This window comes from Lissotriton vulgaris, chromosome 9 (genome assembly GCF_964263255.1).
Source record: "Lissotriton vulgaris chromosome 9, aLisVul1.2, whole genome shotgun sequence".
NCBI classification, from domain to species: domain Eukaryota; kingdom Metazoa; phylum Chordata; class Amphibia; order Caudata; family Salamandridae; genus Lissotriton; species Lissotriton vulgaris.
The window spans coordinates 693,163,421-693,188,178 of NC_141697.1; the positions used below are offsets into that span (position 1 = coordinate 693,163,421).

The following is a 24,758-nucleotide window of genomic DNA, read 5'->3' on the forward strand; positions in this document are numbered from 1 at the left end:
TGGCGGCGCGGGAGCCAGGAGGCCATCGGCATCACGAGCCGCCCAGCCGCACGCCAGGAGGTGAGTGGCTAACCGAGGTACGGAACTGTATCGCGGGCTGGGTGGAGAGGAGGGGTAGAACCGTCCCCTGACCTGCCTTCCCATTCTCCCTTCACACCCCGTTCCCTCACAGCGAACTGTATATAGCACTGGTGGTGAATCCCTCATTCCCTTCCCTAGTAAAACGTTAGCAATCCGTACGTTTTACTGATACTTGCCTTTCTTCTCTTCTCTCCTGGACGGCGGTCCTGGTGGCATCACGGAGACGGGGGAGTCGAGGTCCTGCCGGAGCCCCCGAAGGCGAACTCGGGAGGAAGAAGAACCCAGACCCCGGAGGCGAACGCTGAGAAGCAGATCCCCCAGGAGGTTCCCTTTAAGGAAGACTTGTACCGATTTCTTGTTTAAGCAATTAAAACCCTCAATCACTAAAACCCGCCTCCTGCCTTAGCCTCCCCAATCCGCTACACTTGGTACAGAGATTTTAAGGTAAAGTTACATGTTATCGGTGTACTGGTGGCATTACACAACATAATTTCTCAAAAGCACTCAAAAACACTCCCAGGGTTTCTACCAAAACACTAAAAAGCACTGCTGCTAATGCAAAGACATAAAGGGCACCACATTAGAGGGGAAAACCATCCTAGAGAATGCCTCTTATGTTGATTTGCTGGGATCTTTTTGAGAAGTAGGATGTTAACAACTTCAGTACAATTTCATAAAAAACTCACGTGGTCTGCACATCAGACTACACATAAAGCCACTAGAACAATATACCTGTTTTTGGACACTTTTCTTCATTGGTTTTTGCAAGACCTCAGAAACAGGTACAGTATAAGGTCTACAGATACGTAGACATAGTCACGGAAACAGTAAGATCCAGAGAACCATGCACCCTTGATTCTTCTCAAGTGTTGGTAGGAGTTTGAGACAGTTAAAAAGTGTAATTAAAATATCTTCTAAAGACACTCACCTATTTTTTGAGGATGTTTGTTCTTCCGGGGTTTCTTGCAGGCACCCAGCATCCCTGCTTTCTTTATTCTAGGAGGTGTGCAAGGAGGCGATACATTAGGCCCTTTGTTATAGGTTGTGGTTTCTAGCTCCATATAGTGGCCAACTTTCTTCATACACAATGCTGAATGAGATAAAGGTGAGTAAAAAATATAAGCTTACAAAAGATCATCAGAAAAATAATTCTGTTTGACATACCATTTAAACAGTAGAGGAGATTCCCTGCCAAATCATATTCCTACAATGGAGCAAAAAAACATTAAAGAGCTCTGGAAGTAGAAGATTTGAAGTAAGAATACAAACTTGTAAAAGATCACAGTCCTACAGGCATTTTATTTTCCACTGATTAGCCTAAGTAATGTTTCAAAGGAAGTAGAGGCCACTGAACACATTCCTAAATAATATGATTTCTGGCAAATAAATACTTAAAATATAGCCATTATTGAAAAGAATATTGAAATGATTACATAACCTCAGGCACCGTCATCAACACTGCAATATGTTAATATGGGCTAAAATCAACTGCAATTTACTAAAGCTCCATTATCTATCTTTCAATTTGAACCTCATTACCTGCCCCATAAATCAGGAAGCAGCTTAACATGTGTTTTGAGACTATTTTTAGGAACAAGACAAATTAAGATTTGATCCCTTTGTTTTTTTATTGTCCAGGAAAATCCTGGCTAGATGCTCTAGAGATTCCACATTCGTCAAAAGAAAATGTCCAAAGGTTATCAAGAATTATTTAAAACTGTCATGGTTGGGCCATTTTTCAAATGCCACATTTGTTTTTGCATGCAAGAGTTTGTTAACATCAGCACAAACGTTCATCCTGATGTGGCTTCTTATTGGCCAAATCTCACTTCTGCACCCTTCCAACAGCTCAGAGGTCTCCAACCTTTTAAAAAAGAGGGCCAGGTTAAATTTTTCCTCAGCTTTGGGGCCAGCAATAACAGCACAGGAAATGGTGTAACAGGACTTGATGACACATGACCTGTGCACCTCCTCTCAAAGGACTTAGTTTTAGGTTAAGTCAGACTTGTACCTCAATTGTCACTAGTCTGATATGTACTTAAGTACACATTTAAAAAATATTTTTTTTTTGCTGTCAGTTGGTAGGTTTGGTATTCCTTAAAGCCAATCTAACAAAATGCACACCTTCCTGAGCAGATAATTTAAGACATAGCTTATCAATGCTTCGTGAATTTGAATCTTGCATGCTGCCGCCATCCTGTTTTAGTTGGATGGATAGGGGCAAGCTTTCTTCCTTAAATGTGATCATTGAAGAGTATCTGCATTCTACCTAGATCGATTAGACTCTAGCTTCTCTAATTTAAAGAACTCAGCTACTTAAGACCAAAACCCCCAGGCTATCGTAAGCCGCCATGACTACTCAGAAATCAAGCTTACAAACTGCAACTACAAATACATACTCCTTTATCCATATAGAGCTACATGAAAAATGTTGTCTCTCTCTCTCACTCTCACTGCCCCTCTCGCTTTTTATCAAGATGTCCTTCAACCCCTCTTGCTCTTACCCCTCTCACCCTTTCTCTACCACCCCTTCCGCTCTTCCTTTCTCTTCATCCAACTGTCTTCTGAACACCCTCTCCCTGTTTCTCACCCATTCAGTCTTCTTTTACCTGCCCTCTCTCCCCTGCATTTTTTATTTCTCCCTCATTAAAAAATAACTGAAACTGCGCCGTGCTGCCTAATAGCTTTCTCTTTTGGCTGTCTTCACTGTCAAACGCAAACAATCAGAACTTTTGTTTTAACATCGTAAATCCCACATATAAGTAATAAAAGAAAACAAGCATTGGCCACCTGTGGTCCCTCATGCATGTTCACACAAAGCAGCCATTTTTTTTAATGATTTTTCTTTTAAACTTTTCTTTCAATATACCATTCCAAGGTGACAGATGGCCACTCCAAAAAAGGTAAATTAAATAAATGAAGCATGCATGGGGATGCCTGTCAATAAGACAGAAGCAAGTGTCCCTTTATACGTGTGCAGCTGCCTGGCTCTCTCAAAGTCAATTGGATTTGCCACTGCTTTTTGTCCCTCAGATGACCCTCAAGTGAGCTCAAGGCGGGCATACTGTAATACATTAGGTTGAAAAAAACATAACCCAGGCTATTCACCTGTGAGTCCACACATGCGCACACATCACATCCATCTTGACATGCTTTTTTCATCAAAATGTAACAAAAATATTTCAAGATGGCCACCAATGTGCCAACATACTCACAACGGCCATCTCGTAACAATTTTTGTGTTACACTTTCTCCTTAATTTACCATTCCAAGTCGACTCGAACAAAGTAAATGATGAAATAAAGCATGGTGCGCAAAATTCAATAGCAAGCAGCCCTTGGCAGTGTGTTGCTGTTGGCCCTTTTAAAAGTAATTTAAACAAAATTAAAAAAAACTACTAAAGCAGGGGGGAGTGAAGCAATAGATGAAGGGGGAGCTGAGATAGCGAGTAAAGCCATGAACATATACAGAGTGTTATAGACCAATGAATAAATAGATCCTTGATCTCAGCAGTGGCAGGATGGAACTCATCCATTCAAGAGGATGGTAAAGTATCTATGCTGCAGAGACATAACAAAGCAATAAATGGGAGGACAAATAATGAATTAGCAGATATGAAATGAGACAGAAAATAAAGTTATCCAATCACGAGCAAGGAGATGACCCAAAGTCCACTTAATGTGTTGTATTATATTGTTTAATCTATTTATATGTATCTAAGTCATTTACGTACTGCATATAAACAATCTTGCTAAATGTTTTCATAACACGTACAAACCTTGGTTGCGAGAGTCTCTTTACTTATAAAGTGGATTTTAACCATTGTCATAATACAAACAATACAACAAATCCACCCACCCTTCTCTCTCACCCTCCCCCCAGTACTCGGAAAAAGAAAAAAATTGTGTGGCGTAGCTTTTGTAGGGAAGTATAGCTATATCTCTCCCTTTATAGTTGTAGTGTGAGCTACTTCGTTTCAGAAAGCCGGAGGATGTGTAGGATTGGGACAAGTAAGTTCTCTAAATTCAGTGGATAGAAGTCCGAGAAATGGGTGCCATATTTTGCAGAACGAGGCTTAGTGTTTGTGAGAGTAGCGAATATCCTTTCCATCCCTAGTGTGTGGCATAGTCTATGGAGCCAACCCACATGTGTGGGAATAGTAGCAGTCTCACAATACGTAGGAATGTTCTGGAGAGCTGCACCGAGCGCCAACCCTATCTGTCTTCCTTTTAGAGATGTTTTATTCTTTTTTTGAAAACCTTTAATGTTCATTTCAATAACATTACAGGCATGGGCTTACAACCACAGGGGCCGGCCGCTAATCAAAATAGGAGCAAATATATTGTGGTATGCCACAGCCCTTCAACCGACATCCCTAAGGTCCGGCAGCGATTCAGGATAACGTTCGTATTGAACGCAGAATTAAGTCAAGGAATGAGATCGAGATTTTATGTTTTAAATTAACTAAATAAACGTATCGGGTGCCATACAATCGAAAATACTAATACGGTGGCTAGGCAGAGAAACAGGATATGCAGATCAGGAACAGCTATAATTGAGACGCTGGCGTTAAAGCATACTATTCAGGATATAAAACCATATAATACACCATCTACATCAAGCGCCAGTCCTCAGAGCCCGCCCACCCAAAGATCAGGATAATGAAAGAAGCAAGAGCACCCGATACGGATACACGATACCAATCAGAACGTTTCGCCAACTATACTAATAAAAGGAAAGAAAAGGAAAGGAAGAAAAAGGCCATAGAAACAAAATGAAGGCAAAACAAACCCCAAAACCCCCCTACAGCCCCCCACCCTGCACCCCTGCAGTTGGCTACAGCCTAACCCCCCTAGCAGCGTGCCTGTCGCCCCAAATAACTAAAACCCTAAAAGAAGGAAGAAGTGGGGGAGGAGGAAGCCTATAAGCACCCGGTCTCCTTCTCCCCAGCCGGACACCAACCACCGCCCGACCTCACTCTAATACCAGATCCAAGTCCCATGTCCGCCAAGGCCCCAAAGTCAAACCCATCGAAGCAGTCTCATCCTTGACCCTTCCGATCTTGCACGCAAACACCATCCGGCAGCAGCACCGCAGTCATTGTAGATCCAGGATACGAGAGGAGTACCTAAGAGGATAGTCCACAGAGAGCCCGAAAAACAAAGTCATTACCAGCCTCGATCATCAAGAGGCCCTCTATCATCGACACCCTGTTCAAGTGATGTTCCCTCCGCAGAAGCAGCAATGCAGACGGGGGAGGCAGAGATGTTGTGGCAATCCAATCCGCTCCAACGGGAAACTCCAGGATAAAGAAGCCAAGCGGAACCACCCCAGGAGACAACAATGGCGGGTGCAACCAACTCTCCGGGGAACCAAGTTCGCTACTCTTTGTCGGTACACAACTCAAGGGCTGCACCAGATCATTTTGCCCTGGGCGGTCATCCTTGGCCCTCCCAGACCTCACGGGAAGCGTCGATATTGGTAGACGTAGTGGAAGATCAGAGCCAGGTCCCAAACAGTCCACGTCAGGCCCATCGGCAAGCATATTATCGAGTCGAGATTCAATATGCGCTTGTAGCTCCATGATGGACGCCAGCACGGTCCGCAATGTCGGCTCTTTATTCGTGAGATCCGCCTCCGCTCTTCCGATCACAAACATAGTGGCAGTCGCCGAGGAGCCCGGTCCTTCTGGGGGGGCAATGACAGAGCGGAGCGGGTCGCAACTGAGGGTGTCCTGTAGACAAATTGGCCCTTGGACGGAGGGCGAGGGCCCCACCCCAGCGGACCCAGGCGATGTCTAACCGGGTCCCCGGGCCAGGAGTCCCAGAACCTCCACAGACGCTCAGGTCAATTGTCCGACGACATCAAGAAAACTACGTCGATCGTCATCAAAATCAGATATGGAGACTTCCACTGTTGAGACCGGACCTTGTCGTAGTCACACGGCCGATGTTGTTCAACTACGTCCCGGCTGGGCTCAAACTCGAGGCCCCGGCTTACAAGCTGCGTTAGGCCAGGATCCAGAAGACGACATAACTCCGTCAATTCTGGCGACAAAGGTCTGAGGATTGAACCAAACGATTCAGCAAGGCTTCATCTCCCTGGAGATCGGGCATGATTTCAGGATAAGTTGCAGGATCATCCGGCTGGGAAAAGAGGTCGGCGGAGCCGGGCGCCTAAGCGGCCATCTTAGTTGGTGACGTAGCTCCTCCCCCCCTTTTAGAGATTTAAGTGGGAAAGTCAGTAGGTTGGGTAGACCTAGGACTATATAGCCCAGGAACCGGGGGATCTAAGTGTCAAAGTGTGTGTCTACTTCATCTAGGATCTGGGTCCAGTAAGCCGTGAGTATCGGACACTCCCAGAGTAGATGTAAAAGTGTGTCTGGCGAGCAGCATCCGCACCAACAGTCAAAGCTGTGCTCTGGATTCCCCTTGTTGAGGTGTACCGGAGTCAGATACCAGTGGGTGGCTATTTTAGTGGCCGCATCTTTAACGGATGTGTTCCGAGCTGTATGTCGAGCTCTGTAATAAACCTCCCCTCATTCAATAGAGGATAGCTCTCTTCCGAGCTCTTTTGCCCATCTTTGTTGACTGGGTGTAGGCTGTTTAGGGGCAGGTTGGCGCAGTAGTACATAAGAGTTCAGAAATCAACAGTCTATCTGTATCTCTTGGTAAGGCGTGTGCTAATGGTGGGGAGATTGGTGGAGTGTAGTATCCAGTGGCGCACCTAGAGGTATCGAAGCCTTTAAGTTTCCGTTAAGTTGTATTGTTGATGCTTTTGTGAGAAGGAGAGAATTTCTTCTTCGTCGAACATGTGACCCGCAGCACAGCATGGTGTACGGTGCCAGGCCACAAATGTTCCCCGAGGTAAGCCAGGGTGAAGTGTCCATTCTAGAATAATGGTGTCATGTGGAGGGGAACAAGGTGAGCTCGCTTCGCCCCGCCACATTGTCCCATAACTCCACAACATTCTTGGTAATGGGGGACCTTAGGAGACTCTGCGGCCTATCAGCTCTTTTGAGAAACAGCACCTTCAAGAGGGGAAGCCGTGCGATTGCCCTATCTTGAAATAACCAATGTTTTTCAGATTCCTCTCTGTTCCACTCTGCCAGGTACCGCATCTGTGCCAGCTGGAAGTATCTCTGCAGGTCTGGGACACTCAATCCTCCTTCGTCTGGTCCCAGGTAGCTCAATCTCTTTCTCATGCAAGGTCTTGCGCCCTGCCACACAAACCTATGTAAATCACTCTGTAGTGCAGGAAGCATTCCTCCGGGAGGAGAAATTGGAATTATCTGAAAGGCATATAAATTCTTCAGTTGTATGGACATTTTAAGGGCTGCAATCGCCCTAGAAGGGACAGGTGATGACGATTCCAACTGTTCAGCTCCTCTTTAATTTGGTGAAGTAGTGTCATGTAATTTGTTGTTTGCCGACTGAGGGGGCAAGTTGTATCCCCAAATAGGGCAGGGACCCCTGCACCCATCTTACTGGGAAGCGGTCCTTCAACGAGGACAAGCCCTCACAATTGATCGATAAAGCAAGAGCCTGAGATTTCCCGAAATGTATTCGGAATCCCGATGCTAGCACAAATGTGGACAGCTCTTCCAGAAAGACCTGAATGGATGTATCTGATTCACTTAGAGAGGCCAAGATATTGTCTGCGAATAGGCTGACTGTATGTCTCTCTCCTCCAAAGGGAATGCCTTGGATCTTGAGGTTGTACCTGCTACGCTGTACTAGGGGTTCCAAATACAAAGCAAATAATAGAGGTGACAAGGGGCAGCCCTGTCTAGTGCCCCTGCCTAATGAGAAGGGAGGTGACGAAATCCCTTTAACTCTAACTGGGGCTGTGAGGGATCCATAGCAGCTCGCTACCCAAGCTAGGAAGCGGTCACCTACTTTAAAGTGTGCTAGGGTCTGCTCCATATATTGCCAATGCACCTGGTCGAATGCTTTTCCAGCATCAACTGTTGAGGGAAGGGACACTATGCTTGTTTGAACTGTCCTATCAATGAGGTACAAATAACGTTTCCTGTTAACGCTGCTCTGCTTACCCTGTATAAATCCTGCCTGATCAGGGTCGATGATACCCAGCATCATGGGACCCACTCAAGCTGCAAGAATATTTGTAAATAGTTTGATGTCCACGTTTAGCAGCGATATAGGGCGATAAAAGCTACAGAGTTGGTAATCTTTTCCTTTAGGGATTGTAATTTTGCCTGTTGCCTTTGAGCCCTTAACTTATTGGCATAGTTGCCCAGATTTGTCCCTCTATATATAGAAGGAGATTTTTAAGGGGAAGGCAACGTATTCCGCCCTGTCAAGATCAAGCCCCGCTAAATGAGCCTGTGCCATTCGTAGTTGGTGCCAGATTCTGGGTGCCCCTGTGCGACTGTGTATTCATTCAAGTTCCCTGACTTGAACTGTCCATTCCTCCCACATTTTTCTTCCTGCTTTGTTATCTGCTGCTGAAATTGCTATGAGTTCCCATCTAACCACAGCCTTCATGGCCTCCCAAAGTGTGGAGATAGCGATATCAGGAGTGTTGTTCTGATCAAGGTAGTTGTGTATGGCTACTGTATTACTGCAGGTCTATGACGTAGGGTCTCCCTAAGATGCCAGTTTCCATGGTCCTGCTTCTGAGGTGTGAATTCCAATGTGAGGCATACTGCATCATAATCCGATAGTGCCCCCGGCTCTATCTCTATATTCCTCATAAATGATATACATTTCTGGTCCCTAGCAGATAATCAAGACGTGCGTACTGTTAGAACTGGGGGTCTCTAGTTGGCAGAGTTAGATACCACTGTCCAAATAGGGACCCTTGCTTCTAGTCAGGGCAAGGAGATAACCCTCTGAGATAACCCCTGCTCACCCTCTAGGTAGCTTGGCACGAGCAGTCTAGGCTAACCAGAGGCAATGCGTAAAGTATTTGTACCAACACTCACAGTAACACAGTGAAAACACCACAAACTGATTCCACAACAGCTTAGGAAAATAAAGATATTTATTCTAAACTACACAAGACCAAAACTACAAAAATCCAACATACACAGTTCAAGAATATGGTTTCAAAAGAGTTCTTAAAGTTGTAATCGAAGTTCTTTAAATTGCGATAAAATAATCCACAGATGCGTGAAAAGTTCACAGTTGCGTCACGTTTACTCACAGTACCTTTTAGATGCAACAAAGTTCCAAACGCAGAAGCTGGTGCGGTGGAAAACAAGCGATGCGTTGCTCCGGAGACCCTGGGGAGGCGATGTGACAGCCCCGCTGCAGCAGCGGGCGTGTTGCGACAAATCCGGTCTGTATGGGGAGGAAGGCCACTTGTATGGATTCCGGTGCGAATGCTCCGTAGGAAATTTGGTCTCGCAAAGGCACGATGCGACGATCTCGTAGGTGCTGCGACGATCTCCGGGGCGACGATGCGCGGTCCAGCGGTGATCCTCTCGCAGCTCCTCGATGCGATGGTTCTGCGACGATGCTCGCAGTGACGTGATGCGGTCCGCAAGCAAGCGGTGCGGCGATCTCACCCAGCAACAACAGGCTCTGCGACGACACTCGCAGCGATGTTCGACTTTCCCGCACCGGTCTGGTGCGTCCAGCAAACGAAGGATGCGACGGCTCTGGCAGCGGCGTCAGGCGCTGCGACAGTCTCGACCTTCGTAGCGGCGGGAAACTTCTCGCACTGTCGGGGATGCGCTCCGCAAGCGAGCGATGCAACACTTCTCAATTTCAAAAGTCTCTCAAGCTTAGTTTCAAGCTTCCCAGCACAGGTACAACTTCCAGAGGCCCCACAACTGGATCATGCACTCTAGGAAGGACAGAACTCTCTCAGCAGAGTTCAGGGAAGCTGGGGGGTGAAGTCCTTTTGTTCCTGGGACTTCAGAACAGGGAGCCAGCTCTTCTCAGGCCCTTGGAGATTCCTTCAAGACAGGGGACACAGCACACAGCAAAGTCCTTCCCCTCTCCTTGGCAGCAAAGCAACAGCAGGTCAGTCCAGCAGAGCAACAGCAGGACAGTCTTCCTTCTTCAGAGTCAGCTTTCTCCTTGGCAGAGGTTCCTTCTTGATTCCAGGATGATCTAATTTTCTGTTGTTAGGGGTCCTGTACTTATACCCCTAAAGTCTTTGTTCTCTTAGTGCATGTGGGCCCTGAGCCCGGTCTGAACCAGTACTGGGTGGATCCTGAGTACGTTGTTTTGCTGGCTGCTTCTTTCCTTTCAGAGTGAGGGGCAGGGTCGTCAGCCGCCCAGCAGGAGGTGGAGCCAGCATTGTGGCAGGCAGGCACAGCCCTATTCAGGCCCAGGTGCTAACTCCTCCCACCACTCAGGTTGCAAATGCAGTCATTCAGCCTAGGGCTGACCCAGCCAGCCTCCTGGGGAATCCCCAGCCCCTGTCACACACAAACCAGACAGTCAATACACAAACAGGCCAAGGCACACAGAAGGGTCAGACAAGAGAACAGCAACTTTCTAAAAGTTCTGTTCTCAAACACAGGATTTAAAAACAAAATTTCCTAAAAGATGTGCTATTAAATTCTGATTTCAGGGATACTAGATACTTATGTCCTACCTTGTTCCTATGGGAAGAAATGCTGGAAGCCACTGTAGCCAGCATCCCCCATGTTAACCAATGGAGCAAGATAGCCTTACAATAGTGAAAAACGAAAATGGCTGTAATTCACTACCAGAGCATATCACCTGCACTAGTACATGCTCTACCTTTCACATACACTGCACCCTGCCCAGGGGGTACCTTGGGCCTTCCATAGGGGTGACTGATGTGCACGAAAAGGGAAGGGTTAGGCCTGGTCAGTGGGGACACTGACCAGGAGAACATGGCAGTTTCTAAACTGCCCATAGGCACTGCAGTGGCAGGCCTGAGACACCATTTTAGAGCTACTCCTGTGGGTGGCACAATCAGTGCTGCAGGCCCACTAGTAGCATTTGTCATCACCAGCCCTGGCACACCCTGTGCACTTTACTAGGGACTTTATGGTGACACAAATATGCCAAACATGTATATGCAATCAGAATAGCAATTTACATAGGGAGCACTTACACTCTGGCAATGATCAGCAGTGGCAGAGTGTCCAAAGCATCTAAACAAGCAAAAGCGAAATCCAGCACAGCATCAAAAATACAGGAGGTAGAGGCAAAAAGATAGGGGGAAACCACGCCAAAGATGCCAGGTCTAACACGTGTCCCCTCCAGCTGAAAGTGGGGAGAACTACCCACCCTCTTGAGAGTTCTCTTCACTAAGGCGGAAAAACCTGGACAGACCATCAGTGTTGGTGTGTTCTGTACCAGGGCGGTGTTCCACCGTAAAGTCCATTCCCTGTAGGGAGATGGACCACCTCAACAGTTTTGGGTTCTCACCCCTCATCTGCATCAACCACCTGAGGGGCCTGTGGTCGGTCTGAACACGGAAGTGAGTCCCAAACAGGTAGGGCCTCAGCTTCTTTAGAGCACAGACCACAGCAAATGCCTCTCTCTCAATCGCACTCCACTTCTGTTCCCTGGGGAGTAGCCTCCTACTGATGAAAGCTACCGGCTGGTCTCCTCCCTCCTCAGTGATTTGTGAGAGTACTGCTCCCGCACCATGCTCTGAAGCGTCTGTCTGCACTATGAACTCACTAGAAAAGTCGGGTGCCTTGAGCACCGGTGCTGTGCACATGGCAGTTTTTAGGGCATCAAAAGCAGTTTGGCAGGCTTCAGTCCAGTCCACTCTTTTGGGCAACTTCTTAGAAGTGAGTTCTGTCAAGGGGGCGACAATGGTGCCATATCCCTTGACAAACCGTCTGTAATACCCGGTGAGTCCTAAAAAGGCTCTCACCTCTGTCTGGGTTTTGGGGGGCTCCCAAGCCAGAATGGTATCAATCTTCGCCTGTAGGGGCGCCACCTGGCCGCTTCCCACTTGGTGTCCCAAATACATCACAGATCCCTGCCCTATCTGGCACTTGCTGGCCTTGATAGTGAGGCCTGCCCTTTGCAGAGCCTTCAACACTTCGCAGAGGTGTTGCAAGTGTTCCTCCCACGTAGAGCTGAACACAGTAATATCATCCAGGTATGCGGCCCTGAATTCCTCCAGCCTGGACAGTACCTGGTTAACCAGTCTCTGGAATGTGGCAGGGGCATTTTTCAACCCAAAGGGCATGACTCGGAACTGGAAGTGCCCCTCTGGCGTTGAAAATGCTGACCTCTCTTTGGCCCCATCAGTTAAGGCAATCTGCTAGTACCCAGAAGTCAAATCGAATGTACTAAGGTACTGGGCAGCTCCCAACCGATCCACGAGCTCATCAGCTCTGGGGATGGGGTGTGCGTCAGTCTTCGTGACCGCATTGAGCCCACGGTAGTCCAAGCAAAACCTGAGTTCTGGAGGGCCACCGGGCGTAGCAGCTTTCTTGGGCACCAAGACCACTGGGCTAGCCCAGGGGCTGCTGGAGGGCTCAATCCCCCTAGCGCCAACATCTTGGAAACCTCTTCCCTGATGCTGGCCCTGACCTTGTCAGCTACCCTGTAAAATTTTTGTTTCACAGGCAGACTGTCTCCAGTGTCCACATCATGGACGCACCAGTTGGTGACTCCTGGGGTCAGGGAGAACAGGGAAGAGAACTGACCCAACACTTGGCGACAGTCACTCTGCTGTTCTGGGGTCAGGGTGGGCGAGAGGACCATACCATCCACTGACCCATCTTGCTCCTTAACTGCCAGGAGGTCAGGAAGAGGATCACTATCCTCTTCCATTCCTGCATCTGTAGCCATGAGCATGGTTACTTCAGACCTCTCAAAGTGTGGTTTGAGACGGTTCACTTGCAAGACTCTCAGGGGCAGCCTGGGAGTCCACAGGTTAACCAGGTAGGTTACCTCACTCTTCCTTTCCACCACCTCATATGGCCCAGTCCACTTGTCTTGGAGCGCACAAGGCTCCACTGGCGCCATCACCCACACTTTCTGCCCAGGTTGAAATTCGACCAGAGTGGTATTCTGGTCGTACCATCTTTTCATTTCTTCCTGGCTTGCTTCTAGGTTCGCCTGAGCGAGCTTCCTGAAGCGTTGTGTCTGGTTGCGGATGGCCAGCACATAGCTGAACACATCCTGGGGGGTTTTCCCACGGGACCTTTCCCAACCCTCCTTCACCAGTGAGAGAGGTCCTCTAACAGGGTGGCCATACAGGAGTTCAAAGGTGCTGAACCCTAAGGACTTCTGAGGCACCTCCCTGTAGGCAAACAACAGGCATGGTAACAAGACGTCCCACTTCCGTCTCATGGGCTCCGCTAGGCCCATAATCATACCTTTTAGGGTCCGGTTGAACCTTTCAACCAACCCATTTCCTTGAGGGTGGTAAGGAGTGGTGAACTTATAAGTTACCCCAAACTCCTCCCACAGAGATTTCATATACCTAGAGATAAAGTTGGTACCCCGGTCGGAGACCACCTCTCTGGGGAACCCCACACGGAAAAAGATCCCCATCAATGCACGGCCCACCACGGGTGCTGTGATTGTCCTGAGAGGGACTGCTTCCGGGTACAGGGTGGCATGGTCCCCCAAGACCAGGATGAACCTGTTGCCTAAGGCTGTCTTGGGGTTCAGGGGCCCTACTATGTCTATTCCCACCCGCTCGAAAGGGGTGCTCACCACTGGGAAGGGTTGAAGGGGTGCCTTCAACTTCATTCCAGTCTTGCCACTAGCTTGACAGGTTTGGCATGGTCTGCAAAAGGAACCAACGTGCTTTCTCATCTGGGGCCAGTGGAAGTGGGTGACAAGCCGGTTCAGGGTCTTGTCTTGCTCCAGATGTCCTGCAAGAGGCACGTCATGAGCCAGACCCATTAGGAAGTTTCTGAAGCGCTCGGGTACCACCAGCATACGGGCTGCACCACGCTCAGCAAACTTAGGCTCGCTATATAGTAGGTCATCTTCCCAGTAGATAAAGTGGTCTCTGACTGCTCCACCTGCTGCCTGATTTATTTATTTATTTATTTATTTATAAAATTTCTAAAGCGCGCAAATGCCTTACGGCGTCTCGGCGCTACACGGCGTCTCGGCGCCTGTTGCTGCAGACCAATGAGGGAAGGGCATTCCTTCTGCGCCTGGCAGAACTCATCCCTAGAGGGACCACCTTCTTGCTGCCAATGGGTCAGCTCAGGTAGGTCTCCCAGTTCGGCCACCTGTTCCCCTGTAGGTTCCAGGGCATTCCCCCAGGTTCTGCTCCTTCCTGGACCGTGGGAACTGCTGGGGCGGGTTTCCAGCGCCCCCTACCTCTTCCTCTCCTGGCAGGTCTCTGGGCCACTGTTTCAGGCTCCAGTTCTGCTGAATCACCCTTACTGGCTGCCATAGCACGCGTGATCATGCAGATACACGCAGGCAGACCCAATATCTCCAAGTGAGTTCTGTGTTTCTACATCCTTCCAGGGAGAACTCTCCAGGTCGTTATCTAACAGACAGTCTACAGACAAGGCATCACTGACAACTACTTCCAAAAGACCAGAGACTCCTCCCCATGCAAAGGGAACCCGTGCCAGCTTGCAGAGACGCACTGGGCTGTCAGCTGCCACTACAAGGCGGAGTACATCACAGATGATTTGCTCTTCAGACACCCACTGACACCTCACGGATGTCACGCTGGCTCCTATGTCTCTCAGAGCCTCAACCTCCCTCCGATTGATGGTCATCTTCTGCCCATATTTCTTAGTGTTAGAGGGCAGTAAGGTTTCTGGGACCATCTCTCGGTCTCCTAGAGAGACAAGGGACATAACTGCTAAGCCAACCTCCCCACTAGAAATCAAATCCCCGCCCAAAGCTACACTTGCTAACCCTGGGGCTGGAGCACCAGTGGGTGCGGGCTTCTTCTTGGGACATTTTGGAGCGATGTGGCCCACCTCATTGCAGTTCTAGCAGGTAAGGGAACCCTGGTTATTTCTTCTGTCTCTATTGTCCCGCCTGCCCTTAGAGGGTCATGGCTGTTTAGGGTTGGGGGGTTGGGATTCCTTTCCCTGGGAACTATTTTGGGGCCCTTCTGAGAACTCCTTTTGGTTACCCTTGTCCCCCCCACTCTTCTGCTGGGGACCCTGCCCACCTTTGGCTGTGGTACCCACAATTCCTCTGTGGACCCTGGTACTGGTCCAGCGGTCCGCCTCCTTAGCAAGCTCAATGGGGTCTGTCAGCTTGCTGTCTAAAAGATGCTGGCGCAGCTCTGGAACACAAAGACTACTCAATTGCTCCCAGTTGATTAAATGCAACAACCCCTTAAAATCAGTTACTTTACTGCCCTTCATCCAACCTTCCAGTGCACACCAGTACAAATTCACACACTCCATCCAAGTCTCAGACTCTCTCTTCTTGGAGTTTCTAAACTGCAGTCTATACTGCTCTGGAGTAAGGCCATATCTAAGGCATAAGGCCTCCTTCATATTGGGGTAGGTCATGGTACCTACCATCTCTAAGGGGTCTAGATCACTCCTCGCAGAAGCCTCAAAATGTTTCCACAGGCCCGCCCCCCAATACTGATCAGGCACACCATTCATCTTCAATGCAATTTCATACGAAGTGAACCAGGCATAAATATCCTCACTCCTATGGTAATTCTGTACCAGGTCTTTGGGAATATATACTTTACCCCCATGCACTGGCTGCGCGCTGCCACCATTTGAACTGGCATCCACCTCCTTGGCTTTAAGATCCAGTTCTCTCATGCTCAACTCATGAGCCAAAAGCAATTTCTTCTCCTCTAGGCCATGGGCCTCTTTCTTGTCTTCCGCTGCCCTTTCTTTCTCCAACTCCAATTGCCTCAGTTTGATTTTCATGACTTCCAAGTCATATTCTCTCACTCTCTGATTCTCTTGTAACTCTTCTGGGGTGAGGCCCCTACCGGAGTGGTTGCTGCCAGCTCCTGAGCCTACTCTGCCCACTGGCAGATCTGTGACTTGAAAACCATTTTCTCCATTCACATCATTTCCCTCTTGTGCCTCCCAATGGGCCTTCAAGATTCTCTGCAACTCCTCCTTTCTGTAGGCGCTCTTTATGGGGCACTCAAACTCAAGGCAGAATTTCCTAAGTTGCTCAACTTTGTATGAATACAAATCTCCAACGGCAAACTCCAATTCTACTTCTGCCTCCTTACTAGGTGCCTTCCCATTCACAGACATGATGCTTGGAAGAGTTATTCAAAAATAGAATCCCAAATCAAAAACCAGTAGTATGCCGTGGCATAGAGGTCTGCACTCACTAGTGATGTACACCAATTACTGTGGGTCAAGTACAAATACAAGTTCCAATCCCACCGCCTGACCTCCAATGTTAGAACTGGGGGTCTCTAGTTGGCAGAGGTAGATACCACTGTCCAAATAGGGACCCTTGCTTCTAGTCAGGGCAAGGAGATAACCCTCTGAGATAACCCCTGCTCACCCTCTAGGTAGCTTGGCACGAGCAGTCTAGGCTAACCAGAGGCAATGCGTAAAGTATTTGTACCAACACTCACAGTAACACAGTGAAAACACCACAAACTGATTCCACAACAGTTTAGGAAAATAAAGATATTTATTCTAAACTACACAAGACCAAAACGACAAAAATCCAACATACACAGTTCAAGAATATGGTTTCAAAAGAGTTCTTAAGGTTGTAATCAAAGTTCTTTAAGTTGCGATAAAATAATCCACAGATGCGTGAAAAGGTCACAGTTGCGTCACGTTTACTCACAGTACCTTTTAGGTGCAACAAAGTTCCAAACGCAGAAGCTGGTGCGGTGGAAAACAAGCGATGCGTTGCTCCTGAGACCATGGAGAGGCGATGCGACAGCCCCGCTGCAGCAGCGGGCGTGTTGCGACGAATCCGGTCTGTATGTGGAGTATGGCCACTTGTATGGATTCCGGTGCGTAGGTTCCGTTGGAAATTTGGTCTCGCAAAGGCACGATGCGACGATCTCGTAGGGGCTGCGACGATCTCCGGGGCGACGATGCGCGGTCCAGCGGTGATCCTCTCTCTCGCAGCTCCTCGATGCGATGGTTCTGCGACGATGCTTGCAGTGACGTGAAGCGGTCCGCAAGCAAGCGGTGCGGCGATCTCACCCAGCAACGACAGGCTCTGCGACGACACTCGCAGCGATGTTCGACTTTCCCGCACCGGTCTGGTGCGTCCCGCAAACGAAGGATGCGACGGCTCTGGCAGCGGCGTCAGGCGCTGCGACGGCCTTGACCTTTGTAGCGGCGGGAAACTTCTCGCACTGTCCGGGATGCGCTCCGCATGCGAGCGATGCGACACTTTTCAATTTCAAAAGTCTCTTAAACTTAGTTTCAAGCTTCCCAGCACAGGTACAACTTCCAGAGGACCCACAACTGGATCATGCACTCTAGGAAGGACAGAACTCTCTCAGCAGAGTTCAGGGAAGCTGGGGGGTGAAGTCCTTTTGTTCCTGGGACTTCAGAACAGGGAGCCAGCTCTTCTCAGGCCCTTGGAGATTCCTTCAAGACAGGGGACACAGCACACAGCAAAGTCCTTCCCCTCTCCTTGGCAGCAAAGCAACAGCAGGTCAGTCCAGCAGAGCAACAGCAGGACAGTCTTCCTTCTTCAGAGTCAGCTTTCTCCTTGGCAGAGGTTCCTTCTTGATTCCAGGATGATCTAATTTTCTGTTGTTAGGGGTCCTGTACTTATACCCCTAAAGTCTTTGTTCTCTTAGTGCACGTGGGCCCTGAGCCCGGTCTGAACCAGTTCTGGGTGGATCCTGAGTACTTTGTTTTGCTGGCTGCTTCTTTCCTTTCAGATTGAGGGGCAGGGTCGTCAGCCGCCCAGCAGGAGGTGGAGCCAGCATTGTGGCAGGCAGGCACAGCCCTATTCAGGCCCAGGTGCTAACTCCTCCCACCACTCAGGTTGCAAATGCAGTCATTCAGCCTAGGGCTGACTCAGCCAGCCTCCTGGGGAATCCCCAGCCTCTGTCACTCACAAACCAGACAGTCAACACACACACAGGCCAAGGCACACAGAAGGGTCAGACAAGAGAACAGCAACTTTTGAAAAGTGTTGTTCTCAAACACAGGATTTAAAAACAACCTTTCCTAAAAGATATGTTATTAAATTCTGAGTTCAGGGATACTAGATACTTATGTCCTATCTTGTTCCTATGGGAAGAAATGCTAGAAGCCACTGTAGCCAGCATCCCCCATGTTAACCAATGGAGCAAGATAGCCTTACAATAGTGAAAAACGAAAATGGCTGTAATTCACTACCAGAGCATGTCACCTGCACTAGTACATGCTCTACCTTGCACATACACTGCACCCTGCCCAGGGGGGTAGCTGGGGCCTTCCATAGGTGTGACTGATGTGTACGAAAAGGAAAGGGTTAGGCCTAGTCAGTGGGGACACTGACCAGGAGGACATGGCAGTTTCTAAACTGACCATAGGCACTGCAGTGGCAGGCCTGAGACACCATTTTAGAGCTACTCCTGTGGGTGGCACAATCAGTGCTGCAGGCCCACTAGTTTGTAAACAAAACGGAGTTTGGTCCTGGGACAGAGGGGCAGCTGGACCTAATATAAAGTAGAAAATTGAAGATGCTAGCCCTCCACCACTTGTCTCACAATTTTTGTGAATACAAACAGACACTTGTTTTGTTTGTATGGGCGAATTTATTTTACCCTTTTCATGAATTTTTTGTCTTATTTATAGGAACATTTTAGGTGAGAAAAAGCACAAAAATACAAACATTTACATTATTTACAGCTCACACACATACATCTTTCATACCACTATTACAACTAACATATATACAAGTAATCGACATATTTTTTACACACTATATATACAAGCTTCTTTGTGAGGAAGAATTTCAATTTTTAAACCACAAATAATGATTCTCTGTGGAGAGTCAAATTGTTACGACGCCCAACAAGGGTCAAACAACAAAAAAGGCAACAAGAAAATGAATTGCGAATTCAGTGGTTGAAAATAGTAAATCAATTATAACACAAATGTTAACTCAAAGATGCCTAATTTGCTGTTATTTGCCAACGCGTTTCGAATCTGAGTCTGATCCCAGATTCTCCTCAGGACTCTTTAAATGAAGAGTCTGTAAGAAAGAGAGGAAGCTTGCTTTAGCCACTGCACTTCTAGCTATTTTGTTCCCCTAAGCGGAGAGATTGTTAAGATTTTTACCTCAAAAATGGAAGGCGCGGTCCCGCGATGCCATTTTCAGGTGAGGGCTTTAGTTTAAGAGGAGGTTCTGTTAAAGAAATTATGGAGGTTAAACAACCATCCAGAGACACACAGGATTTTGCGGCTTCAAACCTTCAAAGCAAAAAGGTCCTACCTTTAATTGTGGGGTCGCTAATATTTCTTATTGGCGCTGTGTTTATTTCGCTGTTCAGGCAGAGCTGCTGCAGCCTAGAACATGTAAACAAGAGAGGCACTAAGTATATGTGGAGTTTTAAAATTAACAGTTACACAGTGTGCAGCGGGTGGGGGTTGACTCATACCTGGTGACTGTTTTTCGAGCAGGAGACTCGCTACTTCGCCAGCCCGTGGCTCCTTCGTTTTCGCGCAGGCGGCGAGCCGGGACCAAAGTAGAATGTTCCCAACAGTTGGTGTGATTCACGCTGGTTTCTGGGGGGATCGGGATAAACATTTAGCGCTGGGGTGCACAAACTGGCTCATCTAGATACCACGTATTAGAGCTTAGGTACTGACCTTCTTCTCCAACTCCAGCAGCAGGAAATGCGAACCCATTGGTATATTCGAGCCATGTGGGCTCCCTATTTAATACCTACCTCCCGCTAAGCATTATGGTCATTGTAGTGACTCCAAGAGTATTTACAAGCGCGAAACTTCGGATAATGAGTTAAGTCCTGTTTGTGTGCTGTTGAATTTTAGTATTAAATATGCTTCTTTTTGTAGAAGCAGATGTTCAATGTTGGTGCCTGAATTCAGATGATTTATATTAAACAGTACAGTCCACTTGAACTCATTTTCCCCATGGCTTTTGTCAACGAAATGTTGGACAAGTGGTGCTGTGAGGATTTTGTTCTTAATGCGTGACCTATGTTGTGTCATGCGTGTATTTACTTGCTGATTGGTCTTTCCGATGTAGATTTTTGGGCAGGAACAAACAATGGCATAGACCACATTTTTGGTTTTACAGTTAGTAAAATTGGAGTGGGTCCACGTTGTAGTCATATGTTGGAAGATTTTCCCTTCTAGGGTTGTGTCACATGCGACACAATTCCCACATCTGTGGTGTCCCTCAACTGGTTTAAGGCCCCATTTAGATAGTAAATCGTTCTTCGGTTTTATTACTCTAATATCTGCACGGACCAGTTGTTGACCAATATTTTGGTTTTTTCGGAAGGCAAATATCGGACGGGGGAAGGGGGTTTCTAATTCTTCCAGCAAGTGCCAGTGTTTTAGGACCAATTGTCTTATTTTGTGCGTTTCTGCACAAAAAGTGGTGACACAGACCAAGCTCTCCAATTCACGTTTGATTTTTGTTTCAAAGAGGCATTCTCTGGGTGTATATCTTGCCCTCTTAAAAGAATGTTTTAGTAATTTTTTGGGGTATCCCCTTTGTTGTAACTCATCACAAAAATGTTGGCCATGATGTTCAAATTGTTCAACATCTGAGCAATTTCTCCGAATTCGGAGTAGTTGCCCGTAGGGCAAATTGGCCCTTAAATTTCGAGGGTGCGAGCTGCCATAATGAAGAATGGTGTTTTTGTCCGTTGCCTTCTTATGCAGTGAAGATTTCAGCATTCCTCCCACATTTTTCATAACCACGTCCAAAAACGTCATTTTGACGTTGCTTGAATCAAGCGAAAAATGAATATCCTGGTGTCGTGAGTTAAGCCAGTGGTGAAAGTCAACCAAGTCTGCGTGACTCCCCTGCCACAGGAGCCACACGTCGTCGATATAACGATACCACTGCTTTATGTGTTGCATGAAAGGGTTATTGGTGTCAACAAACTTTTTCTCGTATTCCGCCATGAACAGAACCGCCATTTCCGGAGCATAAGGGCACCCCATCGCGGTGCCCTTAATCTGCATGAAAAATTCATTGTCAAAACGGAAATAGTTCTTTTTCAGAGTTATTTCAGCCAGTCTAAGTATGAACGGCGTTGGGACTCTGTGGGGTCTCTCTCTGGAGTCTAGATAGAGTTCAATCACCTCAAGAGCCTCCTCTTGAGGAATCTGTGTATACAAAGACGTAACGTCCATGGTGACCATTAATTGTGAGGTGTCCTACGTCTTGCCCAAGATCCATAAAAATCTGTCTGAACCCCCGGGACGTCCAATTGTCTCGGGGTGTGATTCATGCTTAGAGCCATTGTCCAAATTTGTGGATTTCTTCCTTAAGCCTTTTGTAGTCAAAGTGAAAGCTTACCTCCGTGATACTACGGATTTCCTAAAAAAAGTTGAGGACACTGTTTTTGATGACACCTCACAAGAGTCCCAACGCCGTTCATACTTAGACTGGCTGAAATAACTCTGAAAAAGAACTATTTCCGTTTTGACAATGAATTTTTCATGCAGATTAAGGGCACCGCGATGGGGTGCCCTTATGCTCCGGAAATGGCGGTTCTGTTCATGGCGGAATACGAGAAAAAGTTTGTTGACACCAATAACCCTTTCATGCAACACATAAAGCAGTGGTATCGTTATATCGACGACGTGTGGCTCCTGTGGCAGGGGAGTCACGCAGACTTGGTTGACTTTCACCACTGGCTTAACTCACGACACCAGGATATTCATTTTTCGCTTGATTCAAGCAACGTCAAAATGACGTTTTTGGACGTGGTTATGAAAAATGTGGGAGGAATGCTGAAATCTTCACTGCATAAGAAGGCAACGGACAAAAACACCATTCTTCATTATGGCAGCTCGCACCCTCGAAATTTAAGGGCCAATTTGCCCTACGGGCAACTACTCCGAATTCGGAGAAATTGCTCAGATGTTGAACAATTTGAACATCATGGCCAACATTTTTGTGATGAGTTACAACAAAGGGGATACCCCAAAAAATTACTAAAACATTCTTTTAAGAGGGCAAGATATACACCCAGAGAATGCCTCTTTGAAACAAAAATCAAACGTGAATTGGAGAGCTTGGTCTGTGTCACCACTTTTTGTGCAGAAACGCACAAAATAAGACAATTGGTCCTAAAACACTGGCACTTGCTGGAAGAATTAGAAACCCCCTTCCCCCGTCCGATATTTGCCTTCCGAAAAAACCAAAATATTGGTCAACAACTGGTCCGTGCAGATATTAGAGTAATAAAACCGAAGAACGATTTACTATCTAAATGGGGCCTTAAACCAGTTGAGGGACACCACAGATGTGGGAATTGTGTCGCATGTGACACAACCCTAGAAGGGAAAATCTTCCAACATATGACTACAACGTGGACCCACTCCAATTTTACTAACTGTAAAACCAAAAATGTGGTCTATGCCATTGTTTGTTCCTGCCCAAAAATCTACATCGGAAAGACCAATCAGCAAGTAAATACACGCATGACACAACATAGGTCACGCATTAAGAACAAAATCCTCACAGCACCACTTGTCCAACATTTCGTTGACAAAAGCCATGGGGAAAATGAGTTCAAGTGGACTGTACTGTTTAATATAAATCATCTGAATTCAGGCACCAACATTGAACATCTGCTTCTACAAAAAGAAGCATATTTAATACTAAAATTCAACAGCACACAAACAGGACTTAACTCATTATCCGAAGTTTCGCGCTTGTAAATACTCTTGGAGTCACTACAATGACCATAATGCTTAGCGGGAGGTAGGTATTAAATAGGGAGCCCACATGGCTCGAATATACCAATGGGTTCGCATTTCCTGCTGCTGGAGTTGGAGAAGAAGGTCAGTACCTAAGCTCTAATACGTGGTATCTAGATGAGCCAGTTTGTGCACCCCAGCGCTAAATGTTTATCCCGATCCCCCCAGAAACCAGCGTGAATCACACCAACTGTTGGGAACATTCTACTTTGGTCCCGGCTCGCCGCCTGCGCGAAAACGAAGGAGCCACGGGCTGGCGAAGTAGCGAGTCTCCTGCTCGAAAAACAGTCACCAGGTATGAGTCAACCCCCACCCGCTGCACACTGTGTAACTGTTAATTTTAAAACTCCACATATACTTAGTGCCGCTCTTGTTTACATGTTCTAGGCTGCAGCAGCTCTGCCTGAACAGCGAAATAAACACAGCGCCAATAAGAAATATTAGCGACCCCACAATTAAAGGTAGGACCTTTTTGCTTTGAAGGTTTGAAGCCGCAAAATCCTGTGTGTCTCTGGATGGTTGTTTAACCTCCATAATTTCTTTAACAGAACCTCCTCTTAAACTAAAGCCCTCACCTGAAAATGGCATCGCGGGACCGCGCCTTCCATTTTTGAGGTAAAAATCTTAACAATCTCTCCGCTTAGGGGAACAAAATAGCTAGAAGTGCAGTGGCTAAAGCAAGCTTCCTCTCTTTCTTACAGACTCTTCATTTAAAGAGCCCTGAGGAGAATCTGGGATCAGACTCAGATTCGAAACGCGTTGGCAAATAACAGCAAATTAGGCATCTTTGAGTTAACATTTGTGTTATAATTGATTTACTATTTTCAACCACTGAATTCGCAATTCATTTTCTTGTTGCCTTTTTTGTTGTTTGACCCTTGTTGGGCGTCGTAACAATTTGACTCTCCACAGAGAATCATTATTTGTGGTTTAAAAATTGAAATTCTTCCTCACAAAGAAGCTTGTATATATAGTGTGTAAAAAATATGTCGATTACTTGTATATATGTTAGTTGTAATAGTGGTATGAAAGATGTATGTGTGTGAGCTGTAAATAATGTAAATGTTTGTATTTTTGTGCTTTTTCTCACCTAAAATGTTCCTATAAATAAGACAAAAAATTCATGAAAAGGGTAAAATAAATTCGCCCATACAAACAAAACAAGTGTCTGTTTGTATTCACAAAAATTGTGAGACAAGTGGTGGAGGGCTAGCATCTTCAATTTTCTACTGCAGGCCCACTAGTAGCATTTGTCATCACCAGCCCTGGCACACCCTGTGCACTTTACTAGGGACTTCATGGTGACACAAATATGCCAAACATGTATATCCAATCAGAATAGCAATTTACATAGGGAGCACTTACACTCTGGCACTGATCAGCAGTAGCAGAGTGTCCAAAGCATCTAAACCAGCAAAAACGAAATCCAGAACAGCATCAAAAATACAGGAGGTAGAGGCAAAAAGATAGGGGGAAACCACGCCAAAGATGCCAGGTCTAACACGTACATTTTGTGGGCGCGTGAGAGGAGAATGTGTATTGGGTAGATTGTGTGTGAGCTTTCCTCCAGAGATCCATTAATCCCATGTCTTGTAACTACTTACCTACCACCCTTTGGCAAGGGCCGCTAGATCCGACCGACTACCAGACCTATCTTTATTGGTATTAAATACGAGATTCAGGTCTTCCCCCACTAGAGTCATACGTTCCTGTGTGGTCATCACCTCTGAGACTGCTGTCTGAAGGAACCGCTATTGGCCTGTGTTGGGAGTGTATATTGATTCCACTTCCAGGGCGTGTCCTTCAATATGGATGGTGTAAGCAAGGAGTTTACCCTCAACCTCCGCCACTTTGGGGCCCATCTTCCTCTTGAACTGTCTAGCTATAACAATGGCTACACCTG

General features: G+C 47.0%; 1 protein-coding gene across 1 annotated transcript in view; it reads right to left on the reverse strand.

Moving 5' to 3' along the window:
• The window catches only part of MEIOSIN (meiosis initiator), a 2,303,138-nt gene that overhangs the window by 1,837,487 nt on the left and 440,893 nt on the right, over positions 1-24,758 (reverse strand). Inside the window, exon 4 of the mRNA XM_086938419.1 lies at positions 1,010-1,171. Within this exon, the coding sequence (XP_086794545.1) occupies positions 1,010-1,171 (162 nt within the window). The remainder of the gene's footprint in view (positions 1-1,009; positions 1,172-24,758) is intronic.